Below are 18,149 nucleotides of genomic sequence, written 5' to 3'. Positions count from 1 at the left end.
GAACTATTTGACCAAAATTGAATTTTTGATGAGAAATAAGAGTTAGTTCTTTCCTCTTACCTCATTGTTTTTCAACCAAGAAAGATACATAAATATCTTAGCTATAAAGACTGACTTTTGTGGAGTGACAAAAAGCAGGATACTTATAGCATTTGCAGATGAATGTAATGCTAAAAAACCATGGCTTCTGACATATAGCATTATGTAGTGATTTATAATCTTTTGTGGGCCGTAGACTCCTTAAATTATCTAATGAACATGGTTGGTTCTTCATCCAGAAAAGTACACATAATGAACATACATATAAGTTTGCATTTTACTTTAATAATTCCGTAGATCCTGAGTTAAGAATTCTAGATTTAGAGTTTTTACATGCTTTCTTATCATTATAAAGTCTCACAGGAGATAAGACTTATCCTGCCCATTTTGCACATGGGAGAAAGCTTGGGCCCAGGGAAAAGAAGGAGTTGTTTTCTTTCTTGGGAGCATTGCAGGGTCACAGTAGAGTCAGTGTCAGAAATAAGACTAAAATTGCCATCTGCATTTGTAAGTACCCATTAGGAAATTTAGAAGCCAGCTCATCAACTAAGAAGCCAGGGAGGGAAGGCATTGTAAAATGTAGCACAGTTTTCAGTTCATTTCTGATTCCGTCATTAACACCATAGGCCTGGGGAATGTGTATTTCCCTCCCCACCCTGAGGTCTTCTCCCTCATGTGTGAAATTAGATCACTGACCCGAGCTAGTGAGCACGTGCTTGTTAAACTAATGCAGAAATGGCCGTAAGACCCGAGTATGTAATGCCCTTTGATGGCATGGTAACGGTTATTTTCTCTAAGTAAAGTGAACCTAAAAGCTATCCTGCTCTCTTTTCAAGTGCCTTGTGTCCTTCTGCCTGCAGTGAGATTGGCATGTGGCCTTTTGTTTCTCCTGGCTGTCACAGTCCAGAAGGGTTCTCAACAATCTTGTCTTGTCAGCTGCTATTTGAAAACATTTGCATCTCTCAGCTGTGTGGCTAGTAGCATTCTGCCAAAGAGCTTTTCATAGAAATGACTTCTAGGTGACTCATGAAGCCAGGCACACATTCTCTGCATCAAAGAAAGGACAGTAGAGATGGTGGTTCACAAGAATGGCGAATGGTGGCATTCTCACAAACACACCCAGCTGGCTGAACTAGCAGCAAAGGATTTTGGAGACAGTAGATGTATCCCCCCCACCCCATGCCCTCATTTGGAATAGCTAAAAGAACATAGTGCTTACAAAGTACCGCATTTCATATCAGCCTTTAGCTTTCATCGGGTATTTGAGTTCTGAAGATCTCTAGGATTAAAATGAAAATGGTTTTTGCAAGTACATGGAGTGCTTAGTCTCCTGGAGTGTGCAGAAATCAGCATGCTCAGATTTAATTTGGAGATATAAGATGGAGTTCTACATTAATATGGACAGCGTGTTTTATATTAAAGCTGCCAACCTTCCCTAATTTCCTATCATGGTGATTCCGTTCATAGAAACTGTTTCCAGAAATAACAGGTACTTATGTTTGATGAAGGACAAAAATGGATTTAAATATATTGAAAATACAAAGGAATTGAAGGTAGCAGTGATAGCTCAGCCCTCCATCTTCACATAGGTATTTTTGGAGGTGAAGAGTTAATGGTTGGGTCTGAAGATGTGGAATACCTGTGAGGATCTTAACAACATATTCAGCCCTGCAGGTGGTACCTGCCTGTAATCCCAGTGGCTCTGGAGGCTGAGGCAGGAGGATTGCGAGATCAAAAACAGCCTTACCCCCATCAGGTGCTAAGCAATTCAATGAGACCCTCTCTCTAAATAAAATACAAAATAGATTGCTGGGGATGTGGCTCAGTGTTTGAGTGCCCCAGTACCCTCTCCCTCCAAAAGAACACATCTGATCACACCTGACTCTATAGAATAGAGAACCAATAACCTTAGAATTCAAGTAATATTGGGTAGAAATAAAATGTTTATTGTTTTTCTTTTTGGTATCCTTTCCTGGGTACCTAAGGGCAATTAGCCCACTGGTGGTTGTTATGACTCCTAGGGTACCCTTGAAGAGATGATGGAGAAAGAGCAACTAAGATCTGTAAATAATGGTTACTCTTCTAATTAGATTTTTTTTTTTTTTTAAGACAAATGATAAAAGGGAACATCTTAAGATACAGCCCACATATAGCAGACTGTGATTAGAATTTAATGGTGACTAGCTGCCAGGGATATCTAGGTCAGTCATATTTTATCAACTTTTTTTTTTTTAATCTCTGGTTCACTTATTTTGTTTCTCTATTGAATAAAGGTGTGAATTTTTTTCCCTTTTTTTTCTTAATTTTAAAATCAGGTGAGGCTAAATTCTTTCAGGAAGCAAATTTGGTACAATTTATTTGCTTTCATTTCTGTATGGATCCCAGTTAAGCTTTTTCTCCCACTTGGGTTAATGGCCCTAACTAGAAGATTTCTCCATCCATTGTAAAGGGGTTTAGAATCAGTTTACTTGAAAGGAAAGGAAAGGGCCCTAAACTCAAAGAGTCACTCTAAGTAATAGTGCATACTCTAATTTTAGCCAGAGTTGGTAGGTTTTTCTTTTTCTTTCTTTCTTTTTTTTTTTTTTTTTTTTTTGTGTGTGTGTGTGTGTTGCTAGGGATGGAACCCAGGACTTTGTACTTGCTAAGCAAATGCTGTACCACTGAGTTGCATCCCCAACACAATAAAACTTTTTTTTTTTTTTTTTTTAAATGGACCAGATAATAAGTGTGTTAGGCTTTGGACTATGTGAATCTCTGTCTGAACTGCTCAGCTCTGCCATTGTCGTGTGAAAGTAGCCATAAACAATCCAGAATTGAATGGTATGGCTGTGGTCCAGTAAAACTTTATCTTAAAAAACCAGGCAACTGGCCCGGTATGGGGGTACACACCTATAATCCCAGTGGCTCAGGAGACTTGAGATAGGAGGATTGTGAGTTCAAGGCCAGCCTCAGCAACTTAATAAGGCCCTAAACAACTTAGTGAGACCCTGTCTCAAAATACAAAACAAAAAAGACTGGGGATATAGCTCAGTGGTAAAGTCCTCTGGGTTAAATCTCTAGAATACCTCCCCCCCCCAAAAAAAAAGGAAGTAAGCTGAATTGGCTCTCAAGCCTTAACTTTCTGACCCCCGCTAAAGGGGATCATGAGTATAAGTTCACACTCAGACTAATGGATATTTTAGAGATAACTATTTTTTTTTATGAAAAGGGTCAAAATGTGTGTTTTTATCAGTTTGAGGCATTTGCATGAACTGTGCCTTTTGATGTTTGTAGGCAGCACTGCTGCCCTAGCAGTCTTCCTTGGGAACACCTAATATCCTGTGCAGAGCTGTTGACAGCAGGTGACTTAGAGTTGGCTGCCTTCTCAGACATCAAGAACATCAAAGCACAAGAAGGGAAATAAGGCGAGATTCATTCTGTTTAAGACTTGCTTTTTTAGGAGTCTTCCAGGGCTGAGGTTTTAATATGGGTGTTTATTGAATTTAATGGGAAAGCCAAGACAATTTTTTAAGATTACTTTAGATTTAAAAACATCAATCACAAAAATACTTGGCAATTCTTCCAGTGTTTGTGTAGTCTACCAAGTCAGTTTTGCATTATCCAGTGCTTTATTTGCAGAAATCAAGGAACACAGAGAGAAAATTAATTTTCTAGGTTCATGTACTATGCTAGTATGCAGCTGTCAGATCGCAGTTTGCATCCGGCCTTTTTGAGAAGATGACATGTGGCAGAACTTGTTGAATTGTGCATCTGAAGCCCTTTCTTCTTCCCCATGTCTCTTGGGCATGACCATTCTGGCTCACATGCCTCTATTCTTTCCAGTTACAAGGGTACGCTGCCTCCCACAAGTTCAGCTGGATCCTCTGCCCAAGACTCTCACCCTGGCATTTGCTTCTCAGCTGGAAAAGACATCTCTCCAACCTGCTGAGGTCCCTGAGGCAGACCTTTCTGAAGTGGATGCCAAGCTTGTGTCTACTCTGATGCCCTTTCAGAGAGCTGGAGTCAAGTAGGTTGTTGATCTTCCTTTCACACTCTCTTGCATGAATTTCTGAATTTCATCACTCACCAGGGACTGGATTCAGATGCTACCTCTTTTTTGGATACTCATCTTGCATGGGTGATTAAAAACATCTAGGCATTAAACAATCAGGTGCACAGTTACCAGAGCCTTATTATAACTACTGATTTCAATTTCCATGCATTAACCAGGACTCCGGATTGCAGGTGTGCAGAGACCCTATTCAAAGTAGCTTAAATAGAAATTTCTCTCTGCACATGATAGAAAATCTATCATGTTTAAGATCTCATCACGACTCTGTGGTCCTCTCTTCACTCTACTTTCTTCTTGGCTTGCACTATTCTCACCCAGACATTCCTCTTAGTGACAGCTTGTGATGTTTTGGGCTTCGCCTTCCATCAGCTCAGCAACCCAGCTGAAACCCATTTTTCCTGATGGATCTCACACTGTTGTCGTTGGGTCTAATGGTGATGCTGGAGCCAGTCATGTGGACTTGGAGGCTTAAAGTCCTGCTGGTTAAATCCACCTTTGGATCCTGTGGGTAGGGCCTATGACACCTGAATTATTTGGTCTGAGAGTGGAAAGTCAGGGTGATCTTGTTATAGAAAGGAAAAAGATCAAGTCATGTCCTGACCATTTTCCCCCAGAGTTTCTTGGAAGAAGTAAATGCTAGTTTTCAACTTGCCTTCTCATAAAATATGGGATTTGAAAGAGTGAATAGAGGAAGTCTCAATGGTCTATCCAGAAGTAATTGGAGTTAGAGCTGTTATTAGGCAGCATGGCTGGAGACAGAGCCCATGCAAGGGAGGGAACCCAAGTTCTCAGTGGAGCTGACAAACTCTAAAACTGCTTGCCTGTAGCCTGAGTGTGGTGCTCTGGTGTAAGCTCAGCTACTACTCTGGGGGAATTCTCTTCTCTATGTACTATTTGGACACAGCTACCCTTGTAACACTGTGGTCCCAGCCCTGCCTGACACCTCTTTTTTCCTTTCCCCTCCAACTTCCATCTCTCTTAAAAGAACTACTTTGAAGAACTACTTGCTTTGCCATTTCAAACCTTCATCTGTTGAGTGTCCTTCAGGCCTTGTTTTCATGAGGCTCAGGATAGCTTATTCTTTGATCTTTTTTCCTCTGGCTTCTTCACTAGACCTGAGACAGGTGGCCAGGCCCCACCCTCTGAGCAGCCCTTCTGCTGTATCCATGTTCTTCATGCTCTGTTAGATATCCTTTGGCACTTGGTGAATGCTGGTCTTGCCAGCTCACACCATTACCCTGAGGGAGGTATGTGTGTGAGACATCCCAGACAGGTGTGCATGTGACCACAGCTGTAGCCATAGGACTGGACTGTGGATAGGAGCTTTCATCTTTTTCACACTATATGGTTGTAAAGCTGCTGATGGTCCTTGTAGCCTTTCTTCAAAGCTTTCTAATTAAATTCAGATTTTAACTTTCAGTCTCTGAATGGTTAGAGATTTAGTTTAGGGGGATGTGGGCTGTCAATTCCACTATCTTTGTTTTTTAATATAAGGACTGTGTCAAACATACCTTCATATTTATGGAGCAGAATCTTATATCAGCTTCCACTAATATATAACTGGTTCCATTCAGCAGATGAATGCATCCAGGACCAGAAAGAGCCACTTACTCAAAGTCACTCAGAAATGGAATTGAGGCTCAAGTCTGTGGTTTCTGATGACGCCTGAAGCGCTTTCTTTCCTGTAATACCAAATTAGAGAAGATGCATTTGGCTGTGTTGCTCTGTTATCCAGACCTTTTCTTTGTTCTCATGCTTTGGACACTTTGTTCCTTAGTTGGGCCACCTGAGGGCAGGGGAGGGGAAAGAATGCAAAGTTCGGGGGTCTGTTCTGTGTTGAGAATGATCAGATGGACCAAGCCATCTGGAAGTTGTGGGTGGCACAGCTGAGGAGGCTGAGACAAAAGGCACTCAAAGGGAGTGCTGTTCTCTATGGATTTTGTTTCTTATGTACTGCCTGTCCTCCCTGGCCACCAATTTTGCAAGTCAGAAAATGAAATGAAAAGATGAAATTTTCACACCCGCCTTCCTTGTTTGTCTGTGCTGTGGGTAGATCCCAGAACTGGATGGGAAGACTTCATAGAGCAGGTGTGCAGGGGGCGGCCAGTCCTGTAGGGGACAGGAGGGTGGCACTCTGCTTCCTCCTCCCAGCAGCCAAGGCTGGGGCTACAGGGAGGGACACTCCCTCTCACCCAGGTAGATGCTGTTGGGAGGACAGGGAAGTCTACAACATGACACCTTTGTCGTACATGGTGCTGGGCCTTGGGCATGCTAGCCTCAGGTCCCTAGAGAGCTGCTGCTTAGTTTCCCTCCTGGGAAACAACGTTTCCAAGAAATCAGAAAGGCCAGGTGCCTCTTAGAATCCTCATATACCCTACCAGATGCAGGTTAGAAGATGGTACTTTCTCTTTTTACTACAGGAGAATTAAAGAAAGAGCTATTCTACCAGCTGATTATCAGGTTTCTGGGCAAATGTCAGTTTTTAGGAATTAGATGAAAGGATGGGGGTTTGGAGCAAGGGACCAGATGTTTGGCATTTGGGATCCTTTTAGTTTCTCACTGATTTGCTAGTGACTCAAGCAAGTCATTTTGCTGTTTGTGTCTTGAATATTTTTCTCATTTTTGTGAAATAATAGTTCTAATGTAACCATTTCTTGGTGCTTATTAAGGTGCCAGGCACTGTCTTAAGTGCACTGAATATTGTCTCCGTCAGTCCTCCCCCCACCCCGAGGGCAGGCACTGCTATTATTCCCTCTTCACTGTCAGGGGAGCTGAGGCATAGGGGTGCGTAAAGCAGTGCAGCTGCTTAGTGATGGAAGTGGGATTCCAGCACAGACCATTCTGGCTCCAAAATGGTGAAATCCTCCAAATCTGCACACTGTTAGCATCTGTAGACCTTAAGGCTTCAGGATCCTGGCTGCTGCTAATTGAGAAAACCCTGTGCTAAGGCTGAGCTCCCTCTTAGACACTCCTGGTGCATCTTCCTCCTCTCTAGCATTTTCTGTCTCTGCCAGCTCTGCCCTCTGCTTATATGCATCTGAAGTGCACTCAGATCTTCAGAAAGCTTTATTTTTAACCCCTCTGACTCGTCTTTCTGTCTGTTCTTCCTGGGCAGATTTCCCAAGTGAGTCATTGCCCTGGTGATGGACAGCTGAGCTTGCCCCACCTTCATGTTCCCTCATCTGCCCGCGCTCCACTCTGTGTGGGTTGGCTCCTGTCCCTGAAACCTTCCCTCCTCTGATTCCTCTTGCTGACACCTCCTCCCTCATGAGTCCTCTCTTGGAACCTTGCCCCTCGGCTCCCATAGCCAAATTGTCTTCTAGGTCTTCTCCCTGCTACTTGACCACCATTTCATATTTTCCCTGTGTTGACTCCCTCTTTCTGTTTTTTTATATTGCCCCCTAATCTGCACCTATACTTTCCTCTTTTGGGAGCAAATCTTGCTGCAAGTAGAGCCCATGCTGCTCAGAGCAGCCTGCTTTCGGTAGTAGCAGGTTGATGAAAATGGATTGTATTGGAACACATGTACTAAGCTACTGACTTTCCTTTGTCTGCTTGCAGTTTTGCCATAGCAAAAAGAGGTCGCCTGCTGCTTGCTGATGACATGGGCCTGGGAAAGACCATCCAAGCCATCTGCATAGCGGCCTTTTACCGGAAGGAGTGGCCACTCCTGGTTGTGGTACCGTCCTCTGTGCGCTTCACCTGGGAGCAGGTTAATTCTCTTTGTATTGGAATCTTAAGAAAGATTTTCCTTGGTGCTAGAATAACAAAAGAATGGTTTGGAGACAAGGCCTGGAATCTTTGAAGTTCTGGTCTCAAATGAAGACAGGAAAAGAAAGAAGTTGGCATCCTTTTATTTTAAGCTGGCAAGGCTTATATTTTCTGAATTAGTCAGGTTATGTTTTGGGGAAGAAAGTCCAGGATTCACCACCTTAGGGACATCAGTTGGTCCAACAGTAGACACTTTCAGTACCTCTGTTCCCTCTGTATGCACAGTAATAGCTTCCATCTGCCCCATACTTTATTTCCAAAATAGCTTTGCTCCCTTAATCCCATAACACAAGGCAGTGACCAGTTTTACGAATGAGCAAACTAAATGTCAGATGGGTTATGTACCATGTCTCCTGCTAGTGAGGAGCAGTGTGGGATTTGAAGGCCCCTCTTGACTTCTTGGCTCAGTGTTTTGCACTCTATAGAGGGTGGTATGGGTGGGATGTTCACTGTCACCCAAGTCACCTTATGGATTGAGAACCTAAAAAATGTGAACACTGAGTTATCAAATCTCTGTAAGCAAACACAGCTGAGAAGGAGGACCTAGCTCATCAGCCATAGCTCTTCCTGACTTTTGTCTCTTCCCGCTTCCATATAGCATGGCTTCTTTCTGCTGCTGGTCAGCCTGATCCCAGATGTGCCATCCTAACCAAAGAGAAGGCAAAAACTTTAAAAAACGTGTGTAGAAACAATACCTTCTTTTATTATCTGTTCTGAGTTCTGCCAACACCTGTGGACAGCAACGATTAAGTCAATAACCTGTATGTGTTAGATTCCCTCAGCACCCCAGAAGTTCCAGGGAAGTCAGAGAGATGGTTATAGGCAGTACCAAGACGAAAAGGCCAGCACCCCCAGTGTCAGAACACTACAGCCCAGGCAGTGCTGGAAAGTGCATGGTCACCCAGTGTTGATGTGGTGCCTGGTGACCTTCCACGGGCTCCAGGGAGCAAATTTGACTAGAGGCTATAGGGTTGCTGGGGAGAGCAGGGTTTTTTTTTTTTTTTTTTTGGGTGGGGGAGGCAGTTGTGTTTGTAGAAAATATTTACATAAATTTACATAAGTATTTACATCATCATCAGTAAATGGAGTTTGCCTTCATTGCTCTCCTAAGTCCTTCATAAAATTCTTAGAAAGAATGACATTCTTCCCCAGCAGAAACTTCTTGTCTAGTTGAGACCACAGAGATGAAACCCAGAGTCACCACAAGTACCTGCTGACAAGGGAGGGGGTGTCCTGTCAGTGGACAATGAGGGGGCAGGTGGGTTAGAGGGAGGTAGAGATAACAAGGCTTTTTTTTTTTTTTTTTGGCAGATGCAGGGGGTGTGGAGAGTGAAACCAGATGTGCTTTTCAGGAAATGATAAAATCAATCCATATTGAGAGCGCCAGAGGGGGCTGGCTGATCTTCATTTATTGTGTTTTGTTCTCCCTTGTCATCCACAGGCATTCCTTCAGTGGCTTCCGTCTCTGAGCCCAAATCAGATCAATGTGGTAGTAACTGGGAAGGGCCGTCTGACAGCTGGCTTGGTCAACATTGTCAGTTTTGACCTTCTTAGCAAGTTGGAAAAACAGCTAAAGACCCCTTTCAAAGTTGTCATCATTGTAAGTGACTTGCAAAGTCTTCAAGTATTTTATCTCTGTGAAATCTCTTAGAAACTCCTAGAGGGATCTGTAATCTCATTGGGCCTTTCTCAGTTTCGTGGGGAACAGAAATCGCTGTTTTTATTTTGTGGAGAGCTGGCATTGCATTCCTCTCAAATAGCAGTTCTCAACCCTGGCTGCATATTAGAATTTCCTGGGGAGCTTTTTAAATTTTTTTTCCCTTTTTTTAAATGTTAACAGGGTTTTTTGTTTGTTTATTTGATTTTTGGTGCATTACAGTTGTACATAATGATGGGATTTGTTGTTATGCATTTGTACATGCATACAACATAATAATATAATTTGGCCAATATCATTTCCTGGGGAACATTTTAAAACTGTGGTTGAATGTGTCTGTGCTAGGGTTTTTATCCTGCAGATGAGGCCAGCACCTTGACCCGAGACCACCCGGGGCTCTAGGCCAGCAGCCTGGACAGCAAGGGTGTGCCATTTTGTCAAAGTGGTTCAATAATAAGTTTCCTTTCAACCATTATAAAGACACCCTGCCCCATCCCCAACCAAACCAAACCAAACCAACAAACATAAAAAGCACCTTTTACTGGAGTTTTAAAAAGTTTTTAAAAAGAAGTCTACTAGAGTCCTGCTCCCAGATCCCACAGCGCATCTTTCATTTCCTGGCTTTCCTTCTTTCACGGCTCATGCACTCATGAGGAAAGTCTGGGCAGACTTGGTACCCAGCCAGCTCTTTGGGAACTGAATGTGTCAACATAGTTCCCAAATAAAAACATCTTGGGAGCTCAGACAAGAGAAGGAGAAGACAATTGCTGACCTCAGGGGATCTCTTACCATGTTCTGGACATGAGAACCACACTGTGTTCTTGGCATAAACAAACAGAAATGTACTTTTTTTTTTGAAAGCTATAAGGGTAACAAGTCTTTGAGGGAGTCACTTGTAGTTTGGCACAAATTCACTGGCTTTAAAAACTGTCAGCATCCAAGTGAAATGAAAATAGCAGAATATCCTACTTGCCTAACATGCACAAGTTTCTGGGTTCAACTCCTAGTAGCACAAAAATTTTTCAAAAAACATAAAAGGGTATTCCAGGGTGGAAGACGATGGCTCTGGGTGTTAGGAGCAGAACACCTTTATCTCTTGTGTGTCCCCTTGCATGAAATGTAACCACTGATCTTCCCAGAGCCCCCGGAGCAGGTATTGTCTTTTGTTCCTGAGTTATCCCTTCACAGCTAACGGAGCTGACAGTGGGAGTAATGATCATTTCCCCAGAGACATAAAGCTAACAATGTAGAGGATCATTGATTAAAGCGGGTTGCATCTGGCTTCAGAATTGGATTTTCTGTTTCTGCCATGATATTTTTTGGCAAACGTTGGCTTGTTCTTCAGTGAAGTAAAAGCCCTGTCTTCTGGTGACTTCAAAGAAACATGGTAGAAAGGAATATAGTGACAACCCTGTCATGTCATGCTTCTTAGAAGCAGCTTTGGTTTCAAGCCATTGCTTGGGACACGTTTTCACCCATTAGTCTGAGGGTCTGGTCCCTTTGTGTCCTTGCACTTTCTGTGATTTTCTCTATAAAGAGAGAAATCTCATGACTGTTCTGAGGACTTGACATGAAGCCAGAGCATGACTGTTACACCCCACATTTCTGTGACTAGAGTCAAAGTGTCTATCTTAACGCTTTGGGGGCATCTCATGCTTCCCTCCATTCTGCTTTTGAGGACCTCTTTGTTCATCAGAGCTGAAATGGAACAGGAGTCCTTGTAGATTTCTCCAGAGACAGAGCTGAGTCTTTTTAGTACCCCTAGTCATAGGACAGCTACATGGAATGCTAAGTGGCAGGACTGATATGAGGGCTCTGTGTGTAAGACCAAGCATGCCCAAGGCCCTGGATTTAGTCCCTAGTACCACCAGGGGGGGAAATATATACATAATATATGCACAATATTATTTGTGTGTGTGTGTGTGTGTGTGTGTGTATACACATACATACATACACAAATACAGCAACCTCAAATGTTAAGAGCTATCATTATACCCATTTTGCAGGTGGAGAAACTGGCTCCATAGAGAGGTCAGTTAGCTTTTCAGAGTCACATAGCAAGAAATTAGAATGTGTACCAACCTAGAAAATGTACCCTCATGTACTAATAATTTGTAGTAACTCATTTGTCTTTAGGAGATATGATGGAGTCTGTGTTTCCTTATACACAGAATGCAGAGGTGTCATATTCGGGCATGATTGCCTGTTCCTGGAGGACAGGATCATCCTTTTTTTTCTCAGTCCCCACGGTGCTTCATTCACACCCTGCAGTGGTAATACTGACTGATCAGTGTCCAACATCCTCACTGTACTGCTGGCCCCTAGGGCAGGTACTGGACCATGGTGGGTCCTTAGTACATCTTACTCCTGTGCCACACAGATGTGAGGTGCCAATTTTCAGTGGCTTGTTCATCCAAGCAGCCTCTGAGGGGGCAGGGATTCACTGCCTGGAGAGATGTAAGTGACTTGCCTAGAGTGTAGTAAAGAAGCTGCTTCAGAGCCCTGGGTCCTTCCCTGGGTCCCCTGCTTCATCTCCTTGAATGAGAACATGGCATGGGAGGCATCCACACGGAAAATGCCAGGCCAAGATCAAGCTTAAGGTAGGCTCCCTCTGCCCACTCAGAACTGAGCCTTGTTCACCCACACAGCTGTTTCTTTCAGGATGAATCTCACTTCCTCAAAAACATCAAGACCGCCCGATGTCGAGCAGCTGTGCCCATTCTAAAGGTGAGTGCCAATGAGAGGAGAGTTGGGGACTGTGCCCGCTGAGCCTTGAAACCTGTGGGATTGCTCAGGTGTGTGGTTGTCCTTGTAGAGCCGTTGCTGTCCAGGCCTGTGAGCTGTAGGTGGACAGGATTCAGGATTGACTGAGGGCAGCTTTCCTTAGGGTTTGGTGTCAGTTCCATTTTCCTTCCTGACATTCTTCTAAGAACCTAGTAGTCCAGTTGAAGTCCTGTTGAGAGTCACAAGCCAGGTTGGAATAGGACTCCAGAATCCTTCTCTGGCTTCCTTCCTGGGTATGGGATAACCTTTATCAGCTTATTCACAGAGCAGCTCAGAAGAATCTGAATCACCTCTATCAAGGTATTGGGAACCAAAGAAGTTGACTTTCCAAACCTAGGACCAGCCAGGGCCAGTGGTTATCAGCAGGAAGGACTGGCAGAACTGAGACATGCCTTATAAGCTGGTCACCTTTCAGTGCGCTCTGGGCTTCCTTGGTTCATGGGAGCACTGGCTGTTTACATTCTTTTCTGTGGGGTTCTGCACTAGTCCCTGAGCACCTGGACTTGTGAGAGTTCTGATTCAGAGCAGAGCAGGGGTGGGTATGAGGTGTAGGGTCAGGTCTTTCCCTGCACATGTCTGGTGTGCAGTCCAGGCTCTGTGTTTCTCTGGCATTCTTGTTGGTGTCTTGGTCCCTACCCCTCACGGAGCGGGTAGGCACCAAATTTCTTTAGGGTAAGTTTTTTTCCTCATGTGAAGATGGATTATGAAAGTAGCATTTTCTCTCATGCAAGTTAGAAGTCTCACAGTGGCTTTGGAGGAACCCACTTTAGCTGATGTAGAGCCAACAGAAGTTCAAGTTTATCCTGCATTCTATTTAGGCAGTCTTTGTGTCACCCCAGTGTTTTGAAACTGCAGCTTTTAGTGCCTAAAAAGAGCTTCCAGTTTTGCCTAAACTAAGCGAAACAGATTTGCTGTTACTGAAATTTAGCATTTGACAATTAATTTAATTTTCCCACCTGTTTTAGCTAGCTTTGTGTCGCTGTGACCAAAACACCTGACAAGAATAACTTGGCAGAGGAAAAGTTTGTGTTGGCTCATGTTTTCAGAGGTTAATGAAGTCCATGGTTGGTGGACTCCATGGCTCTGGGCTCGAGGTAAAACAAAGGATCATAGCGGAAGGGCATGGTGGAGGAAAGCCGCTCAGGAAATGGCAACCAGGAAGCAGAGAGAGCTCTGCTCACCAGGAACAGAATGTAAAACCCAAAGACACATTGCCAGTGACCTTTTCTCCAGCCACACCCTACCTGCCTTCATTGACTACCCAGTTAATCCATATCAGTGAGTTAATCCACCGACTAGGTCAATAGATTTAATAATCTTGACTAATTTTGCCTCTGAGCATTCTTACATTGTCTCACACACAAGCTTTTGGGCAACACCTCATATCTAAACTGTAATACCACCACCCCAAAAACGGAACATGAATGTCTACTCATTTAAAGTTTTAATTTTATTAAGGAATAACAGGTGATAAGATACATCTTCCAAGGCAGAGTTATGTCATATGCTACAAACCTAAAAATAAAAGTTTTTTACTTTAAAAGGCTTGATTCTCTGCTGCTATACCTATAAATATTTATATGTTGATAGCCATTTATGGACACATAAATGAAATGTCTTTCTGTCTTTGGAGAGGCTTTGATATGTTTAACTTATAAATATGTTAATAGGTCTTAGTACTGTGGTTCCAGAATTATAGACAAAGCTAAAATTAAATCTGTACCTCTGATGACAAAAGGATTGCACAGTAGATAGATCATATCATTAAAATTGTAATATGAAAGCATCTTAGCAGGCCTTGTTAATGTAGCCATTGTCTGGTTGGGCACTCAGAACTATGTAGTAGGTTCTGAAATATGTGCTGCTGAGCCAGGCCTTTGGAACACATACATCTTTAATATCTTGAGTATATTTCAAAGTGACATATTTAAAACAAATCTTTAAACTGCTGACAAGAACACATTACTCTACATTTGCTTCAGGTCGTGGGTGAATTAATATTTTAAAGTAGGAGCTATGAACATGGCCTGCTGTCCATGAAGGTGTCTTGAAGTAATATTGACTTCATATAGTGCTGGACAATGAAAGGATTGGGGTGAAGGAGTTGGGCAGGGCTTCCCTTGTAATTCTGATCACTAAACCTTTTGCTCTCTCTTTGCTATATTTTTATCTAGATCAGAGGTTGCTCAACCTTGGTGCTATTGGTATTTTGGGTTGGATGATTCTTTGGCCATCCTGTGCATGGTAGGATGTCTGCAGCATCCTTGGCCTCTGCACACTAGCTGCCAGTAGGACTTCCAGCTTTGATAACTAACATTGTCTCCAGATGTTTCCTACCAGCCAGCCGCTTCCCAAACCCATTGAGAATCGCTGATCTAAATGTTTTAAGGAAATGAGTCTGAATGCTTTGGGAATAAGGAGATAGTTGGTAAGAAGCAAAGTATGTCTTTGAAAAGCCACCTAATGGGCCAATTGAATGTCACTCGATTGTTTTCTAAAAGTACATCTTTCAGAACTATATTATGGGCCTATAATCCCAGTGACTAGGGAGGCTGAGGCAGGAGGATTGCAAGTTCAAAGCCAGCCTCAGCAACTTATCAAAGCCCTAAGCAACTTAGCAAGACCCTGTCTCAAAATAAAATATAAAAAGTGCTGGGGATGTGGCTCAATGGTTAAGTGTCCCTGGGTTCAATCCCTAGTACTCAAACTAAACCAAAATCTATATTCTGATTATGAATATCATAAAATATTTTCAGCACATGTGTTTCATATTATCTTATAGCCTGTGAGATAGCAGAACTAGATTGTACCAGAAATGTGAATTTTGTAAGTGGTCAGCATTCAGCATATAGAGATCATGTTGTTAGCTCATAAGAAACTGGTATCCTTGTCCCATGGGAAAGAGGACCTCTTTCTTCCCCCACAGCATTGTTTGCCTGAGTTACTAATACTAAACCAAGTGGCTTAGTCTATAAGTAAGTATACAGTATATGTAAACATATGAAAGTAGGTAAAACAAAAAACTCTAAACGACAAAATTAAAACTTGAAAACCACTGTTAACAATTGGTTATTTTTCTGACATGCCAATTGTAGGGCAAGATGGAAGTTTTTAGTGATGTAGAGCATGCCATTGTGTAAAACACCCTGGAGGTTAACCTTTAGCGTCAGGCCTTGATCCTTATCCTTCTTTGTTGATACAAATAATTGAGCAGTGAACATCATCCATCTGTATGTAGTTGGCTGCTTATCATATCAGGACAAATTCCTATAAGCAGGATTTCTTGGTTCTCATTGTACCTTCTGGTGGAGCCTCTGAGTCCAGCCTGGCCGGGCAGAACCCTTCTCATTCCCATTCAACCTCTATCAGGGCCCTCTTCCCCCACCGGACACCAGCTCTGAGGATTATCATCTCTCTTTTGAGCATCTAGTGTATGTGCTTGGGTTTTTTGTTAGTAATTGGTTTTGTTTATACTATATGTTTATACTATATGTTGTTGTTGCTATTAAACCACTATAATAACAAAATTATAATTTTTAAAGAGAAAAGGCCCCTGGAATCCCACCATCCTTTCCTAATAAATACTGTTTCTCTTTCCTGTGAGTAGAGTGCTTTTTATATCTCTAATGATAAGTTAATGAGAGATTGGCTAAAAGGCTCAGGCTTTTCTTTTTCCTTTTTTATTAGAGTAGTTCAAATAGATGTTTCGTTCAAATGTGTGAAAGGAAGGAAAACTACATCTTTACACTGTAGTACAAAACTACATCTTTCCTCTACCTCAGGATCCTGTCTCATCCCTCTCCCCAAGCAGCCGTAGGCACTCAATTTCCAGTTTTCTTCTGTGGACTAGCCCACACCCACACAGTGTGGGTGTGCATGTTTCCTTTCTCCCTCAGAGTGTCCTACCACCACTGCTCTAAACCTGCCTTTTTTTCCTTAATAATGTATCTTGAAAATCATTCTTTATCATTCCAAAAGATTCTCCCTCTTTTCTTACAAATAGAATTATTGTATAAATCCATCAAATATGAATCTCTTCCCTTTTGATGGATTTGTAACTAAATCATAGCTCTTACAATGCTGCAGTGACTGACCATCTTCTCAATGATACAGAAGCAGGCACTAGAAAATTCAGTTCCCTGCATCTGGAAGAGATGGCTCTGTGCTTTCTTCAGGCCAGAGGGGAGAGGGCCATCAGCTGGCTGGTTGTGTTTTTTTCCCCTGTTGTGTCAAGTCTACAAGTGAAGCCCCTGGGCGTAGCCATTCTGGTTTATTCTCAAGTTCATTACAGAGTCAGACTTAAAAGGAAATTATTGGCATCTGATACTTACAGAAATAGACTGTTTTCTAGAGTAAAAAAATCCACCTTAGTATTTAATTTTCACATGCATGCTCTCTTAATACCTGTCCACGAGTGGTTTGCAAGCCTTGAAGCTCATGATGGCATGACTTTAATCAGCTAGAATTACACCATTTGCTGTATTCTCATTATAGCATATTGGTATTTTGAATCAATACGCCTGTAATCGTCTTCATTCTGTCTGTTCTAACCCAAGGACTGCCTGAACTGTGGCATCACAATTTCGTTGGTAGCCGAAATGCTGTTGTGTAGCTTGAAAGCCCTATTATCATGCAGATCAGTCTAGTCATGTCAGTACCTTTCAGAGTTTTTGGAACACAGGTGAGGATCTAGAGGAATCATTTCACCTACATAAAATATGCTGACCTAATCAGAGGCTCAAAAAGGCCATTCACTAGGTATCACTGAGTGTTAAGTGGCCTTTGGCTGGTACTGGGGATGGCTTTGGGCAGCAGTGGCCATAATTATGCTGTTTGTCTTGAATTGGTCTAGTTTGTCCTGGGGAAAACGATGCCTGGGGGCAAAATGAAGCACAGAACCTCAGTCCCCTTCCCAAATTCTCATCTCTGGGTTTATCTGCTTAAGGGTCTTTCCTCTGTCCTCAAGCCTTGGATTTTGCTGTTTCTCCTTGGGAGAGGGGTCACTCTGATCTTGCATTTGTTGATGTTGTGTTTTTGTTTTTGTTTTGTTGTTGTTGTGTTTTGTGATGCTGGGGATTAAACCTAGGGCATTGTACATGCAAAGCAAGCACTCTGCCAACTGAGCTATATTCCCAGCCCCTAAATTTGTTTTTGATCTGGGTGCTTTTGGTCAATTGCTCTAAGCTGTGTTTGCCACTGTCCTTATTTTTGAAGATTGCATAATGACTTCTGTACTAGTTTAATAGCTTCATTGTCCCTGCCATGTCAGGGTTTATGAGTGTTGGACAATTGGGTAGTCTGGATGTGGTCTACTCTTTGATGTTACCTGTCTTTTTTTTTCGTCTTATTTCTAAATTGAGATTATTGCATAAACTTTATTTAGAGGACTATTAGGAGTAATACTGGATAAAAGAATGGGACTGAGCTTTGTGGAACATGATTTTATTTCTGGCCTAGGTCTTGGTAAAGGATGTTATAGCGAATCAGAATAATTCTGCAAACAAATTATTGGCTCAGTTGGAATTAAAAAAAAGAGAGATAACAATGAAAAGTGATGAAACATTTTGAAACTGCTTCTTGTATGAACTTGTTTAAAACAACTTCATCTCCTTTCTCTGCAGTAGAACATTCTCTGGGCTCATATTTTAAAACCTACGTAAAGGTTATCTATTTGAATAACCACATAGGATTCTCTTGGTTAATTTGACCTACTATCCTGCTAGCAACCTATTCTGCAGGACTTTCCCACACCCAGCTCAGGAAGAAACCAAGCCTATCTTTGAAGGTTATCTGCCCCCAACAGTGTCTGCTCATGAATCACACCAAGCAGAGATTATTTTTTCCCAT

At 42.4% G+C, this 18,149-nt stretch overlaps 1 protein-coding gene across 2 annotated transcripts in view; it reads left to right on the top strand.

Moving 5' to 3' along the window:
* Positions 1-18,149, top strand: part of Smarcal1 (SNF2 related chromatin remodeling annealing helicase 1) — a 58,737-nt gene that overhangs the window by 12,750 nt on the left and 27,838 nt on the right. For both annotated transcript variants that reach the window (XM_027941749.2, XM_071619643.1), the window contains exons 7-10: positions 3,862-4,045; positions 7,652-7,802; positions 9,303-9,461; positions 12,180-12,245. In XM_027941749.2, coding sequence (XP_027797550.2) covers positions 3,862-4,045; positions 7,652-7,802; positions 9,303-9,461; positions 12,180-12,245 — 560 coding nt within the window. The remainder of the gene's footprint in view (positions 1-3,861; positions 4,046-7,651; positions 7,803-9,302; positions 9,462-12,179; positions 12,246-18,149) is intronic.

Source organism: Marmota flaviventris, chromosome 11, assembly GCF_047511675.1.
Source record: "Marmota flaviventris isolate mMarFla1 chromosome 11, mMarFla1.hap1, whole genome shotgun sequence".
NCBI lineage: Eukaryota > Metazoa > Chordata > Mammalia > Rodentia > Sciuridae > Marmota > Marmota flaviventris.
This window is presented reverse-complemented; position numbering and strand designations above follow the sequence as displayed.